Below are 16,676 nucleotides of genomic sequence, written 5' to 3'. Positions count from 1 at the left end.
CAATTACCCTACTTGAACCCCCGACACTCGAACATGGGTTCACACTAGGTCATTTTGACATTTTTAGTTCAAAATATTATTTTTTTTTTCGAAAAAAAATAGCCGGGTCATCATATGCTTAGACAAGTACCCGTGTACATTGAACATTGGTCACGTAGTTGTATACTTTAATTAGGGCTATATATAAGCATTAAATATACTTTCTAAAATGGAATTAAGTTGGAAATTCATGACAAAATTACACGCAAATCGGTGTGATTAATGTAAATCTATCCTTAATATTTCCTTCTTTAGCTCCTTATATATAACCCTAAGGGCTATGTTTATCATTTTCCTTTTTTTATACACTTGTTACAGTTGATAAAAAAATTTACATATAAGACTAGTATCATAGAATATCTAAATCCCTCAAATTTTGAAGGAAAGTTTGAGCAATAAAAGATCCAGACTTGACAAATACTGCTGGATAACCTAAAGGAGCATCTATCTTAGCTTCAGTACCCAAGCAGTTGTACACTTTTCCTGTCCAAATATGAATCCAAGAACAACTTTCTTTATTTTCTAAGGGAAAATAAACCTTTGCTTCTCTTTTGCCTTTGTCTAGTACAGGTGCCACCAGAATCTCTGATCCAACTAGGAACTGCTGGTATGTTAGTGTCTGCACGTATTCATCTTCAGGGTAGTGCAGAAATAAGTGCCGGCACACAGGGAGTCCCTTCTCTGAAGCTTCCTGTTATAGCAAATAGCAGTTCAGAGAATGACATGATATGTAGGTGATTAAAAATAGTTGGTCTTTGGCTAATATAGGTAGTTACCTTAACAAGTTGGATTCTGTAGAATTTCCAGGCCTTGTACACCTTTGCAAGGCGGGCGAAATGTGATAATGTTTTGTGATTGGAGTAGAATTGAGAGTTGCAGGATGGTTTGTTTCCCTGTATGAGATTAATGTAACAGGTTGGTAAGTTTGTTGAATATTATGTCAGTCGAAAATAGCATATAATATGTTCATTTGACAGTGACTAATACTGATACTTTCTGCTCAATTAGTTTCAAGAAAAGGTTAAGATTGGAAGAACAAACGTACCTCATGAGTCCGGAATACTGTTGTGAAAGCACTAAACTCCATCCATCTGAACAGCAGTTCCTCGCTTCTATGATACTTGATTAGAGGTAAGTTTACTGCACAATACCCTCCAATATCACTGTGGTTAAGAGCATAACCAGAAATTCCACTGCTAAGCAGACCGACAACAGCACTTTTAATCCCATCATTTGCTTGCCAACTGACCATTTGATCTCCCTCCCAGAACAGCATTGCCCATTTCGGACTATCTCTGAAACCGGCCCTCATGAAGAACACCAATGCCTCTTCAGGGTCTTCCTTTTGCTTGCCTGAACAACTTGATTTCCACTCGTCGACAAACTCCCTGTTTATCTGAGCCCATAACTCTGGATATCTGTTGTGAGCAGCTATAGGATCTTCACCTGAGCAATGAATGCATTCAGATTTATCCGAGGTTAGTGTGTTTTATTTAAAGCAGTAATTTTAGACTTCAGATGATGCAGAAGAGTTATATAAGTCCATCCTTCCCTTTATTACTCGAAGTATGGTAAAGTACCTGAATAGAGGGTTGCATCAACAGGGAGGCCTTCACCAAAATCAGCCATCCAACCCCTAACTCCGTCATCTACCATTTCTTGTAGGATGTTTTTGAACCATGGTGCAGTTTCTGGGTGCGTTAAATCCAGCATCCCCACATCAAAGGCCGTGTTAGGAACCATGTATGGCTCTCCATCCTTGTCTTTCACTAGTATGTCCAACTTCTTTGCTTCTTCGAACATGTTTCTTCTCCTGTTTGGCTTCTCATCAGTCTGGTAAGAACGTCATGTAACCAATCATTAATCATATTAAATAAGCAATTGACAGAACTCGAGTGATCATGGGGAAGACAGGTGCACCCAACACGCGGGTGTTTGATGCATATCAACTAGGAACTTGTGCTCCAGAAAATAGCAAATGTATAGGATAAACTAATGAGCAAACTACTTACTGGTGCTAAACAAGGGTTGCAATAACTCATGACTTTGATGTGCTGATTGTTTAGATCTTTAACAAGTTGCTGCCATCCTTTATACCGCGTTGTGTCTACTTCCCAATTCCACCATAGTTGTGATCCTACTAGTGTTTCTCTTTGTCCAACCCAATCCTGTAGTTTCAGAATTTCATTTCTTGTCATTATTATTATGCATCAAGGTACATAAGCAACATTCGCAATGTTGATAAAAAATTCATTAGTAATGACACAAGTTTCTAAGATTTCAAACAAAGTTTGTCATGGCACAACTTTCTCATGTTCATTTATTTTTGTAGGGCTGATCATGGGCCAAGCTGAGGTAACTGCCCTTTCAATCCCCGGTAAACACAGGCCAGGCCGAGCAGGGCAAGGACTATAAAATGAAGTGTATCCGGGATATATATATGCATTTGAAATTACCTGCAGCCAGAATGAAGAAATGGGAACATCATAAGTCTTAAGAATGTCCCAAGTATTGCGGACAGTCCCGGTGCCTCCCTGCATTCCAACAACAGCCCCTGATATAATCCAATGAGGAAGTTCAGGAGGTCTTCCTATAGATTCAGTGAATGTTTCAATGATCTCAGTAGGTGAGTTTCCGTGCAATATTGCTCCTGCAACCGAGTTTCCATGTACCTATACAGCCAGTGTTAACATTCAGAAGGGTATGACTATCCTAACTTTTCGATTTGTTCATATTCTGAAAAGGTTGTACACTTGTACCTAGTAAATTATATAGGATGCTTTACCTGAATCTGAACTCTATCTTGCATAGTTAAGTCGAATATGGTGTGATCGTACCCTTCTAAGTAAAGAGACCTCATCTTTGATGTCATATAGAAAGGAGAGGGTGCATAGGTGGTACTCCAATCACCAGCTGCCCTGATAGAAGAGATCAAAATATTAATTTCAAGATTCTATGTTAAGCGGACTAATGCAGGTATGTGTTCAAGGGTCGAACTTGTTTATTTTATACAAAAGTTTACATGATTAAGAGTCAAGTTTTCATAAATGGATTAAAGTGCTTGAGTGAAACAAAGAGTTCAAATAACATAGATTAAAAAAAATCGGTCATCTCATCACTTTTAGAGATCAAGGTGATTATGAATACACAAAGGAAATTTGGATGGGGTAGCTTAGATTAGATATGATTTACAAGTGTTGTCTACTCAATAATGAGAGTTGATGTTCTTAGGTGGAGCGTGTTTTCGTTGTTTAAGATAAGGTGAGATGAAAATGGAAGTGTTATTTCGGATGATATACTACAAGAGGGGGGGTGAATTGTAGTATGTTCCTAGTGCCTACTTTTCGCGGAACTTATGCGGAAATTAAAAACAAAACGTAAAGGAACTTAAAGCACACAACAAGTTTTACGAGGAAACCATCCAGTGCCTAACTGGAAGTAAAACCTCGGCCCTATTGGGACTTATAAACAAATTCCACTATAATAGGCAACTCTCCTAGTACAACCTATTACACTGACCTTTGCTTTGAAAGTTCCACCACGGACACTTGACTATATGATAGGACACCTCCTACCAGACCTAAGACACCTCTCAGGACCCTTTTTCTCCCTTTACCCAGGACACTTCCTAGGTGACCCAAGACACCTCTCAGGTTCCTTTCACTCACTGTGCAATCCAAGACACACCCACTCAGGGTGACTAACTACCACTCGAATTTTACGAGATTTCAAACTCATACACAAGCGTGAATTTAAGATAATTCACAATCTCACCCCAAAATACAAAACACTCAAAACCCTTTTTCCCATTACAAGATCTCATTGAATATCCCTAAATACATATCTATGAATAAAGAGATAAAACTAATATGTTGGACACTCGAGACCTGTCTGGAACTCACTGGACGTACTGTAACCAAAACCTGATAGGAACTTTGACCAGGAGGACTGACTTAGCTTCGTGGTGAAGGACAAAACCATTAAGCACGACCACTACACTTCGTCAGCCTCAACTTTGAATGAATGCATATGAGCATATTTATAGTACACTCGAATTATTCATTTCATCTTGAAAAAGATAGATTTTCTGAAAAGATAAGTTTAAAAGATATTTTCTAAAAATCAGTTTTCCGAAAATATACCTTTTTGTTAAGAATAAAAACTGTCAATAATAATAAGATAAACTTAGCATAAAATCAGATTTTATTCAAAACTTATCTTTTTGTTTAAAATACTTTTTAAACAATCTTATCTTTTTCCAAAAGGGATTTATTAGAAGATAAATATCTTTATTCAGTAAAACCAAATCCCTAAAAGATATGCACGTATAAGGTAAATATATATATCATTAAAACCGACTTTTAACGACGTTCATACTTAAGTTCCTATTAGGTTCCTGAACTCTGACAGTCTCTGAGTTCCTGACAAGTCAGTTACTCTAATTTCATTGACTGTTTGGAATTCACCTTGGTTCTATATAGACTTGTTCCAGACCGACTTTTATGTCCAACATACTTACATGAATCCTAGAGCAATATACTTCTATTTCTCTGTCTTCATGTTGCTTCTCTGAAACTCTTGTTCTGGAATCCTGTAGTCTTGATATATTCTGGATCTTAGGGTTTTCCCCAGCATTACACCGAAACCAGGTCGTTACAACCCGTTTTGAAGTTCCTGTTAAGAAACTTCTGGAAGTTCCATTTCTGGAACTCTTCTTCTAAATTTACTTGTATCCTCATGGATCCTCTAAAGTTCCTCTGTTTCAATTCCTACTTCAGCCCTCAACGCTTACTGAACCTGCAAACATCACAACACTAGAAAATCCTTATTAAATGGAAGTTTGCTCAATTCTTAACATCATCATCAAAACCTCATAAGGATCAACAAGTTGTCCCTTTTTGATGATGACGAACTGAGCAAACTTCTGAGAATAACAAAGTAAAACAGAAGGTTAGTTTTTTATTTATAAAAACAATAAAGAAAACTAAACTAAATTAAAAGACTCCTACACATACATAACCTATATATGTATAGGATACTTACCTTATGAAGCTAACATATGTAAACACATGTTTACATAGTTACCTTCATGGTCCCTTAGCCATCATCATGCTTATCAACCATAACACTTATCGTTGTTCTTGTTCCTCTATTGCTTATCCTATATTGCTCAAGTTCCTTACATATATACCTGTCATTACTCAGGTTCCTTGTATCCTGTTCCAAGCATAATTTGCTTTTTCTATGCACAACTTAACATACACGTTAGATAGATAATCATCATTAGTTTATAATCATCAAAACCTAATTGCTCAACAATTTCCCCCTTTTTGATGATGACAAACTATTGATGCTCATCACATATTAAAGGATAATCGTTGTACATTTATTCCCCCTTAGTTTTTCAAGGAAATAACATTTAAACAAGTTAAGAACATACACAAGAACTTAATAGTTAGGAACTTAGCAATACACATCATTTATCAATATATAAATACTTTCAACAATCATGATGTAATAACTTTAGACTTAATTACTGCATACCATAAGCATCATACATATTCTTCCCCCTTTTGTCATTATCAAAAAGGGTATTGTTCCACACGTTTGTTTTTCGTAAATTATATGCACTTAAAGTCATATGTCACACCTACCACCATATAATAAGTAAGTATATACTAGTTAAACACTTGTTGTTCCTAAAAGCCTCAAGGTACTCACTTTTCAAACACGGATACCATTTCCACACTAACTTCCAACTCACAATCCAAAGGCCCAACTTCAAAACCCTTAATTGAACTTGACAAATAAGAAGTTAAAATTCAAGTAAAGATCAGAGCTAAAAAGTTAGAAATGGATTGCATGAATAGACCAATTAAAGCGCAAGCTTAAAGGATATATAAAGAAGCATATGGAACAAAATAAGTAGAGGGAACGTGAAGTGGAATTTGTGCTCTTCGTTTAAACCTTTTGAGATGAGAACCGCCACATTGTACTTTATCTCAAACTCTTGAATCTCCTATTGAACACAACACATATTCATCTTGCCAATTGATAACCAAGTTCCCTTACCTTAACCACCAACTTCTTTGAGGAACATTCTCCATACTGGAACTTAAATAGATTTCAGTTTCATCATAATCAAGTTCCTTCGTCGTTTATTATTGTTCCTTCACTAGCTCACCAAGTATACGAGTACACGACATCAACATAGTCAACATTCTTCATATATAGATACCCAGGAAATTAAATATTTGACCACCCTTTTTCCTTTTCTTTCTCTTTTTTTTTTTTCAAAGGGTGTCATTACACAAATTTTGCATGATTTCCTAGTATAACACATTTTAAATTAATGAAGAGAATATTTACTCATACACTTGAGTTCCACAACCAGATCTGAACCATTTTGAATTCTTGGTTCCTACCTTATTCCCCCTGAGTCCCTTACCATTCTTCTTCCTTTTCAAGTACTTACTTCTTTCTTTTTCTTCAACTTCCCCCTCAACATGTAATCACCCTTTTTCACGTTTCATTGAACCATAAAAAGATGGTGAACAAACTTAGAGCACATGGGAATTAAGAATAAAAAGTAAAAGTGTGTGAACGGAAAGAGGAAATTGAATTGGGTTAATAAGAATCTTCGATTTTCTAAATATGGGACAATTAAAGTATATGCAACACGGACACACAACTTAGAGTTGTAGAATAATGTTGCGATCGAAGATATATGGCGTAGATGCTTGAAAGTTGGCTAAAAGATAGGTTAGTTCCCTCTGAAATTTAAACAAGTGAGTTACAAACGGTCTGGGAACTTACCTGTCTTGTTCCATCAAAGTTTCTTCCATTGTTCCTTTGACAACTTAGGAACTTCGTGTTTGACAGCACCCATAGTTCTATTATGAGACCTCTAATACTCTTAGGCAAGTGAGTATGTCTTTTACAACACAAGAACTAAGTGTGACACATAAAAAATAAGCGCATATTCTTTACTTTAAGTATAACATAGGAACCCCAGCTTGACATAACTTATGGGAAAAAATACTTTATACTCGTGTTATGTTTCATCAAGTCTTGTTCCATTAAGCAATAAACAAGAATATGACAAATCAAGACAAGACCATAAGAGAATCAATTCACAAATTCACATATTGCATTCATACCAAAAAAATATCAATTCAATTCATCTAATGCCGACATGTGAAAAGGAACTTATATCTTATGTAGTCTCTTACCAGTAAAAATATAACTTTAAAGCATTGGTTGAGTATGATGGCTTACCTTGGAGTTCTTGAAGTGGTTGTTATGTTCCTTGATGATCTCGAATCTAATATGAACTTCCACTTCTAACTCAAGTTCCATTGTCAGTGGTTAATCTTACAAATATATTTTCTTATCATAAATTAGCAAAAACCAATTCACAATGGCTCGTTAGTAGTACCAGAGATATATCAATGTAAACAAGTACTAATAATAACTCAGTTAATCTTGAAAACAAAAATTGATACTTTTAAAACTCAATTTTCAAGAAGGAACTTGGATAGGATTCTATCCTAGAGTATGTTCCACATAGACGTCTACAAAAATTCATATCAAGACATACATGACATCCATGTGGTACAACTCTAATCCCATATAAACAGCAAGAACAAATATTATTCAATTTGCTTCAAGTCTAGCTACACACGCAACAAGTTCCTTAAAGACAATACATACCTTTGTATTGGTTGTTTCTTTTAAGAACCAACCTGGCCTTGTTCCATTCACGTGCCTTACTCAACAAGCTTTTGCCAGAACACCTTTTTTAATCTCCGACCCTTTTTAGGTGTTCTAGAATAGGTTCAGGATGTGACATGCATCTTCTTCTTTTTAAGCTTATTAAGTTCCTGCTGCACATCTAACCTGATAACAACCAATTACATGTTTACATCAACCTTAAAAACAGACTTATCTTTTATACAACTATGAGTTATAAAGTCCATCCTTTTCGATTGATATCTCGGGCTCTTCTCAGATCCTTGGTTGTTGAGGTTTTCCCTTTGGTTATATATATGCATGAAAAACACTTTAGTTCCATAGTTTGTTGAGATATTGCTGGTCGGAACAAATATTATCTTAGCTCTGGAACTTTGTTGGAACTTGCTTTCTTGTATTGAGTTCATTGACCTTTGTTGCATGAGTTTGAACTTAACATCTCAAAGTTCCTCAACATATGTAGCTAGCCCTTGCTGTTATCCTTAGTGACATATTTCTTTATTAGGAACTCCGTTAGTTCTTCAAGAACACATGAGTTCATCTTTTATAACCTGTTTGATGGGAACAAACCTGTCAGTCTCAAAATATGTTCATTTATTGCACATTAACCATGATAGTGTAGACTCTTTATGTTTTACTAGTCTAGGCGTTTATGGATAAATCGCCTTGGAACTTATATCATCAAACATCCCTAAGTGGAACATAGGGTGTCTTGTTCATCAAAGATCTATTGCTTCAGTGTTGATGATGTAGCAAGAGACATTGAAAACTATTCCAAAGAACCTGCAAAGACCATTAGCATATAACTTTGTTTTCTCCGTGTCTTTCATGATTCAAAGTTGGAAACTTGTTGTCAATCCTGTGTTCCTGCAACAAACATCAACAATTACTGGAACTAGGTTCCATTTTTAGATCTATACCTTCATAAATGATGAACGCTTAGCCACATACCCTGTGATAGAAAAGACTTTCAACAAACAGTTCATCATCTCTTCTGTTAAGAAAATTAACCAAGTATTCATTTGCTTTCATTACTTATAAACAAGACATATCTTTCAATTAGTCTCTACATATCACATGGTAAACATATTCATATCACTAAGATCCAATGGATTAGTGTTGCTTACCATATACCTGATGTTGAAAGAGAATGTAACATGTGTTTGATTCTCATGCTTCTCGATCTTAACCTGTTTGGAACTTACATATACATATACCTATTATCGAGTTCCTACTAGGTTTATCAAGCATGAAAAGGTTTACATGTTCACAGTTTGAAGCATAGAAGTATCTCATCTTCAATAAAACCTAGAAATGTCAGGTTGTTGTTAGGAATCACCTTGAGATCCACAAATGATGTGTTCCCTTTTTGATTCCCTTCATATGTGACATTTCCACTCTTTATTGATGATGTCTTATTGAAGCCATGAAACAACTAGAGTTACAAGCAATTGAAAACCAGAATGTGCATTAAAAACTCGACAAGAAAGATATTCACAATGGGATAGGAACTTGACTTACTAACTTCCTGTTCTGTAGAAATTTTACCTTTCGTGTTAGTATTATAAGTCAAAGTTCTTCCATTGTAGGTTTATAGAAAGAGATACCTTGATTTGGCTATCATCATCTCTTTTGGAACCTCGCTGTCGAGATAATGCGAGTTCCCTCCTATTATAAACCTTCGACTCTTCCATGTTCCTTTTGACATAAAGTTGGAACATGTCCTTCTGGTCCTTTAGACCATTGTATCTTGGGTAGAGGAACGTGTTGATTAAATCTCAAATTCTTCAACACCTTGTCAAAGTCCCTCATATTATCATTCAAAAGATATAACATGAAAGTTCACAACCCAAGAGATTCCTTTGTGCCTTTAAAATGTCAGTAGGTTAGTCAAAAGAGGTAGATAAAACCTAAAGCATAAAAGTGTTAAAACATAAAGTTCCTGTAAGAATACTCCCTTTTAGATGTCGTTCCATCAACGAAATGATGAATTTCTAACACGAAGTCAAATATAATCATCTTAGCTCATCATCCTTCATAAGAGTCTGCTACAGGAATTAATGCTTTGTTCCAAGGAACTTTGAATAATAAGAACTTAACTGGAACTTGAACAAGAATCTTTACAGGAACGTATACGCTAACTCCTATAGCACCTTGATATAGAAGCTTTGTTATTCCTGTATCCCTAATTCGTTTTATCATTCCAAGTTTACCAAGTTCCAACCAATTTAAGCACTGAGCTCCTAATGGAACAAACTTTTGCGCACCAATTTGTCTCAATGGACAAACCTACAAAACAATCATTAATAACTTGCACAAAGCTAGAAGAGAAGTTAGTTTGTCATGATATACATTATAAACATCCAAACAACTTCTCTTTTCATCCATTCACAAATAACCTTCATAATATTAGGGAATTGAATTTCAATAGGACTTTGTGAAGGATTAATACATACTAAAAGCACATGACCAATATTTACAGAGAGATGTATAGGCGACTTACACACTTATCCACTGTCGCTTCACCTACTACAAACCTCTTATAAAGGCTTTCTAGTGAGAGGAATTTGCACATAATTGCTTATATACAAACAACCAAAGATCATCATTATTAATAAGTTGTCTCCACTCACTTAGCCTGCAAAATCGGTCATCTTTTGGCTTTGGTTACCCAATTTATATTAGGTACCTTCATGTTAGTAATAGACATCAATAATCCATAATTAAAACAACTACGGTTAAACCAACTATCTTTACTAACAATAAACACCATGTGTCTACATAATAAATATTCAGAAAAACACATACACATGATAAGGTCATTCTTTGGCAAATATTCAAAATATACGTTCATTACCTTGCCCAAAGAATTAAGTTTCCATACAGGGGTAATCTAGGTTCCAAGAGACCAAATATGCATAATTCTACATAATACGTTCCTTGAACTATTTCCAGTAAACCGATTCTTTAAAAATAAATCAATTTGTAAATTTGACAAATACTTTTCACTCTATAAATCAGATTTGAGGTTACACAAAATTGATTTGCAAACTTTCAAAACAAAATCCAAAATTTAACTAGAAATACTACAAGGAACTTGTACACATATATAATCAAGACTTCAAAGACGAGACACTTACCTCAAAGATGTTCATCTTTGAATCAAATCTGCTTCACAAGCAGACTTTGGTCTTCACGTGGTATTGGGAACGTTCTAGGGTTGAGTTCCATTCGCTGCATTCCTTGTAGGTATCCATCCTAGCCTGGAACTTGCTCCTCGGGGTTGCCCGGTTTATCAAGAGCACCTGCTCTGATACCAATTGTTATTTCGGATGATATACTACAAGAGGGGGGGTGAATTGTAGTATGTTCCTAGTGCCTACTTTTCGCGGAACTTATGCGGAAATTAAAAACAAAACGTAAAGGAACTTAAAGCACACAACAAGTTTTACGAGGAAACCATCCAGTGCCTAACTGGAAGTAAAACCTCGGCCCTATTGGGACTTATAAACAAATTCCACTATAATAGGCAACTCTCCTAGTACAACCTATTACACTGACCTTTGCTTTGAAAGTTCCACCACGGACACTTGACTATATGATAGGACACCTCCTACCAGACCTAAGACACCTCTCAGGACCCTTTTTCTCCCTTTACCCAGGACACTTCCTAGGTGACCCAAGACACCTCTCAGGTTCCTTTCACTCACTGTGCAATCCAAGACACACCCACTCAGGGTGACTAACTACCACTCGAATTTTACGAGATTTCAAACTCATACACAAGCGTGAATTTAAGATAATTCACAATCTCACCCCAAAATACAAAACACTCAAAACCCTTTTTCCCATTACAAGATCTCATTGAATATCCCTAAATACATATCTATGAATAAAGAGATAAAACTAATATGTTGGACACTCGAGACCTGTCTGGAACTCACTGGACGTACTGTAACCAAAACCTGATAGGAACTTTGACCAGGAGGACTGACTTAGCTTCGTGGTGAAGGACAAAACCATTAAGCACGACCACTACACTTCGTCAGCCTCAACTTTGAATGAATGCATATGAGCATATTTATAGTACACTCGAATTATTCATTTCATCTTGAAAAAGATAGATTTTCTGAAAAGATAAGTTTAAAAGATATTTTCTAAAAATCAGTTTTCCGAAAATATACCTTTTTGTTAAGAATAAAAACTGTCAATAATAATAAGATAAACTTAGCATAAAATCAGATTTTATTCAAAACTTATCTTTTTGTTTAAAATACTTTTTAAACAATCTTATCTTTTTCCAAAAGGGATTTATTAGAAGATAAATATCTTTATTCAGTAAAACCAAATCCCTAAAAGATATGCACGTATAAGGTAAATATATATATCATTAAAACCGACTTTTAACGACGTTCATACTTAAGTTCCTATTAGGTTCCTGAACTCTGACAGTCTCTGAGTTCCTGACAAGTCAGTTACTCTAATTTCATTGACTGTTTGGAATTCACCTTGGTTCTATATAGACTTGTTCCAGACCGACTTTTATGTCCAACATACTTACATGAATCCTAGAGCAATATACTTCTATTTCTCTGTCTTCATGTTGCTTCTCTGAAACTCTTGTTCTGGAATCCTGTAGTCTTGATATATTCTGGATCTTAGGGTTTTCCCCAGCATTACACCGAAACCAGGTCGTTACAACCCGTTTTGAAGTTCCTGTTAAGAAACTTCTGGAAGTTCCATTTCTGGAACTCTTCTTCTAAATTTACTTGTATCCTCATGGATCCTCTAAAGTTCCTCTGTTTCAATTCCTACTTCAGCCCTCAACGCTTACTGAACCTGCAAACATCACAACACTAGAAAATCCTTATTAAATGGAAGTTTGCTCAATTCTTAACATCATCATCAAAACCTCATAAGGATCAACAAGTTGTCCCTTTTTGATGATGACGAACTGAGCAAACTTCTGAGAATAACAAAGTAAAACAGAAGGTTAGTTTTTTATTTATAAAAACAATAAAGAAAACTAAACTAAATTAAAAGACTCCTACACATACATAACCTATATATGTATAGGATACTTACCTTATGAAGCTAACATATGTAAACACATGTTTACATAGTTACCTTCATGGTCCCTTAGCCATCATCATGCTTATCAACCATAACACTTATCGTTGTTCTTGTTCCTCTATTGCTTATCCTATATTGCTCAAGTTCCTTACATATATACCTGTCATTACTCAGGTTCCTTGTATCCTGTTCCAAGCATAATTTGCTTTTTCTATGCACAACTTAACATACACGTTAGATAGATAATCATCATTAGTTTATAATCATCAAAACCTAATTGCTCAACAGGAAGATATTAACAAAACGTTAGCAATCACAATCACTCAAAATACTAATAAAGTTTTGCAATAATTATTAAATGGAACTCTGAAAATATCAGGGATTCTGCAGGGTTCAAGTGTGAAACCTTTACCCTGTTTGGTGATTATTATATACTAACTTCGTCCCTAAATAATATAGTTGGCCACGTAAGAATCTTTGACCATAAATTTGTTAATTAATACATAGTACGTAGTATATTGAATTATGATGTTAAAAAATGTAGATATTTCTATAACTTGTAGGTCATACTGTTGAACTATATGAGCTTATGAAGTATGATGTTTTCTTCTTCTTCTTTTTTTCTTTTTTTTTTTTTGGAAAGAAGTATGGTGTTTTCTTGCATATTTGCATTTTTTGGAGAATTGGGGAGAAAATTATTGATTTGTTAATATAGTTTAACCACAAAAAGTTAAATGTTTTTCTTTGGTTAATTTAGTTCAAATAGCATTGCTGATGCACATTGTTGTATACTTGTGTAACTTTGGTAGTGTAAAATGACTTGTATATTGAATATAAAAGGTTAAAATGCCTCAAAGTTTTGAAATATACTACAACAGATAGCTACTTTCTCCTAATCTCTTTGTCCTTTTAGATTTGCCTCATTTTGAGGTTTTGTTTAGTTGAAATGGTTCCACAATAGTTCTCTATTTTATTTCAATATCTACCCTATATAGTGACAAAATTATCCACCATTTCAATATACTATGTAACTCCTAAAAGAGTAAGTTTTAAAAGTATGGGACAAACATTAAGAGCGAATGGAGTATATGTTACGAGTAGTAAATAAAAAATAAAAAAAATAAAAGATTGAAAAGAAAGTGTAATAATTTACCTATAACTAACCAAATTGATTGCTAGAGAAATGGGTTGATCTCCTCTTCCAATCCCTTGTTCTTGAACAAAAATAGGAACCCTTTTGCCTTTAAAATCCATATGTGAAAATTGTTCTCCAAACCCAAAAAATCTCTCATTTTCTTCACTTGAATAAGTCATACAAATCCTGTTAAACTCAATTGATTTTGTTAACCATTTCTTCTCTCTTTCATCATCTTCAACTGATATCACTGCTGCCCTTAATGGTAACCAACTTAACCCGAATTTTCGCCTCCGAATTCGACCCAATTTCTTATTGACACCCTTTGATTTTAGATGAGTAACTTCATAATTTGGTTTATCAATCTTCACTTGGAACCCAATTTGATGGTCATTTTTCTGATAAAAAATAACCCAATATTTAGCATAACAAGAAAATTTTCCAATTTTAATTTTCTTGTTCTTGTTATAAACCCTCCCTGTTATTAGTAAAACAGGGGATTTAGCCCCTTTTAAATCTTGTTTAAGATCAAATCCAATGAACCCAGATGAATGATCTTGATCATTAACCTCAAAATTCCCATCTAAATCAAAATTGATCTCTTTAATCTCTTCAATATACTGGTGTTTACAAACTAAATTGATTTTGCTGTCGCTTATCGCGAATGATCCCCTGCTTTCTTCAACCTCTGTTTCAGCCATTGCAGCAGAAACAAAGGATTTTCCAGGAATTGTAGACCAAATTGATGTTTTAGATTTAGAAAGATGAGAAATTGAAAGATTCCCGCCATTTTTGGAGGTCCAAAAGGCTTGGAAATGGGTTCCAATGGAGTAAAAATGGTGAGAAGGAAGTGAAAGAGGATTGAAAGAAAGGGTACCTTGAATGAGAGGGAGAGATTTTGGGGGTGAAGGAAAAGGATTATTGAAATGTTTATGATGTTTTTTTATTGTTTTGAAAGTTTTCATTTTTAGGGAAATAAAAAAAATTATTAAGAGAGAGAAAATTTGTTGGGCAAAATTGATTTGGTTTGATTCCTTAGTTTTTGTTCAATTTGAATCTTGTGGGTATTTAACCATTTATAGATTCTAAAAGTTGAAGGGTAAGATTCATGACTCATGAGTTGCATCTAGACCACCAATGATATTTAATACATTTGCCCTCCATGTCACCATATATCCTCTAACATCCACAATCACGTCAAATCACATAAAAGTTTCTTCTATTACTCTTTCCGTCCCTTAATTAGATTTCTATTTCTCTCTATTATGTGAGTAATAAATGCCACACATAGGAATTTAATAAAGGTAGAAGAGTACGTATTATTCTTTCCAATAATTATTTACTCGTTTTTTGAGTGAAAAACATATATTGTATACACCTGTATTATAGAAATTTTTGCTAAACTTTGGTCGATTGGTGTAAGAAAGCTTATTTGGATTAGAGAGAAAATACAAGTTTATCTACTCGATTAATTATACATACACATTTGTTAGTTTATTAGCCGGGAAAATTTGTAAATAAATCAATAATTTTCCATTAAATATGGGTTTCATAATTGTTGAACGGCTTATTTACAAAAATACTATGTTAATCTATTCACAATTTTGTCATTTGTTTATTTATTTATTTTACAAAAATGTCATTTGTTAATCGATATGAAGGAGATAAATTGGGACTTCCACTTGAACTAGACGGGTTTGTAAATTTATGCGATTTGTCAATAATACTCTTAGTTTTTTGGTTTTGACTTCTTGCTTTGAATTGGGCAACCTTTGACCGACTTGCCGTCATCAACCGCTGATAAACGAGAGGAAGCTTCTTATATGACAAATGGCCAACCAAAACAAAATACAAGTAAGAAAATAATCAAACTACTCGTATAAGATATGCTGCGTATGCTAGTTCAAGTATGAATGTACTCGTTTTTGTGAAAATTCTAAGTTTGAATTTAGGTAGACAAGGTAGTGGGGTAGTTGAAAATGTCTTTTCTAAATTTTAATTAGGAAAATTTGGAAACATAAATACATAATACATTAACAAAATTGTGTGTATGTGTTAATTTTCTGTAATAAATAGCTAATATAGTTATACGGAGTAACTAATAAATAATGGAGTACCATGTAAGATGTAACATATGCTGACACAACAAATGTTTTCGTGTTTTTTTTTATTTGGATTCAGTCGGTGAGTCAGATCAAATCTAGTTCAGATTTAAGTCGTGCTAAATTATTGTGCTCATACACATCAATTTTGAATAAGATTAGATTAAGTCTAATTGGATTGTTTTTAACACCTCTAATATTAAGCTATCGGATTAACATGATAAAATTATTACGAGGACATACTTTGTAATTAGTAGTTTACAAATTACGCACGTGAATTTACAACGATTACGGAGTACATACACAACAAATGGGATATCGCAAATTTTGCAATAGGGATATTTGGTCCTACCCTTCTCTACAGCCAAAATGCACGTGAAGACATGCTCGATGAACAACGATGCATGCAACTAAATAATGGGTCTAAATTCAATCTTCTACGGAGTACTATCTTGTTCTCGTAATTTTTTAAAGCTTTGATTTTGTACTATACTTTTACTCGGAGTACTTTTGTTTCACAAATCACAATGTTTATGCATTAAACTAACTTTAGAGTATAAAACATATTCCTGGAC

At 34.4% G+C, this 16,676-nt stretch overlaps 1 protein-coding gene and 1 long non-coding RNA gene across 2 annotated transcripts; one reads left to right on the top strand and one right to left on the bottom strand.

The window, feature by feature from the left end:
- Positions 1-224: 224 nt before the first annotated feature.
- Positions 225-16,369, bottom strand: LOC110710671 (sulfoquinovosidase-like). The gene is made up of 8 exons (XM_021889001.1): positions 14,018-16,369; positions 2,825-2,957; positions 2,496-2,711; positions 2,052-2,207; positions 1,620-1,872; positions 1,085-1,485; positions 816-932; positions 225-730 (listed from the first exon to the last, which is right to left on the bottom strand). Exons 1-8 carry the CDS (start codon positions 14,962-14,964, stop codon positions 389-391), a joined length of 2,565 nt encoding a protein of 854 aa, XP_021744693.1. The 5' UTR covers positions 14,965-16,369; the 3' UTR covers positions 225-388.
- LOC110710672 lies at positions 1,427-2,501 on the top strand. The gene is made up of 3 exons (XR_002509190.1): positions 1,427-1,517; positions 1,705-1,782; positions 2,372-2,501. It is a non-coding gene; the product is annotated as an uncharacterized LOC110710672 (long non-coding RNA).
- Positions 16,370-16,676: the final 307 nt, after the last annotated feature.

Source organism: Chenopodium quinoa, unplaced genomic scaffold, assembly GCF_001683475.1.
Source record: "Chenopodium quinoa cultivar QQ74 unplaced genomic scaffold, ASM168347v1, whole genome shotgun sequence".
NCBI lineage: Eukaryota > Viridiplantae > Streptophyta > Magnoliopsida > Caryophyllales > Amaranthaceae > Chenopodium > Chenopodium quinoa.
The sequence above is the reverse complement of the archived record's forward strand: the minus strand, read 5'-3'. Positions and strand labels throughout refer to the sequence as shown.

What these genes read in the sequence shown, in the direction of transcription:
- LOC110710671 (XM_021889001.1), bottom strand. Translation starts at nt 14,964, where the DNA reads ATGAAAACTTTCAAAACAATAAAAAAACATCATAAACATTTCAATAAT. An exon ending in TTTCTTCATTCTGGCTGCAG is followed by an intron (nt 2,208 to 2,495) that starts GTAATTTCAAAT and finishes CTGAAACTACAG; the next exon opens with GATTGGGTTGGACAAAGAGA. An exon ending in ACAGAATCCAACTTGTTAAG is followed by an intron (nt 731 to 815) that starts GTAACTACCTAT and finishes TTGCTATAACAG; the next exon opens with GAAGCTTCAGAGAAGGGACT.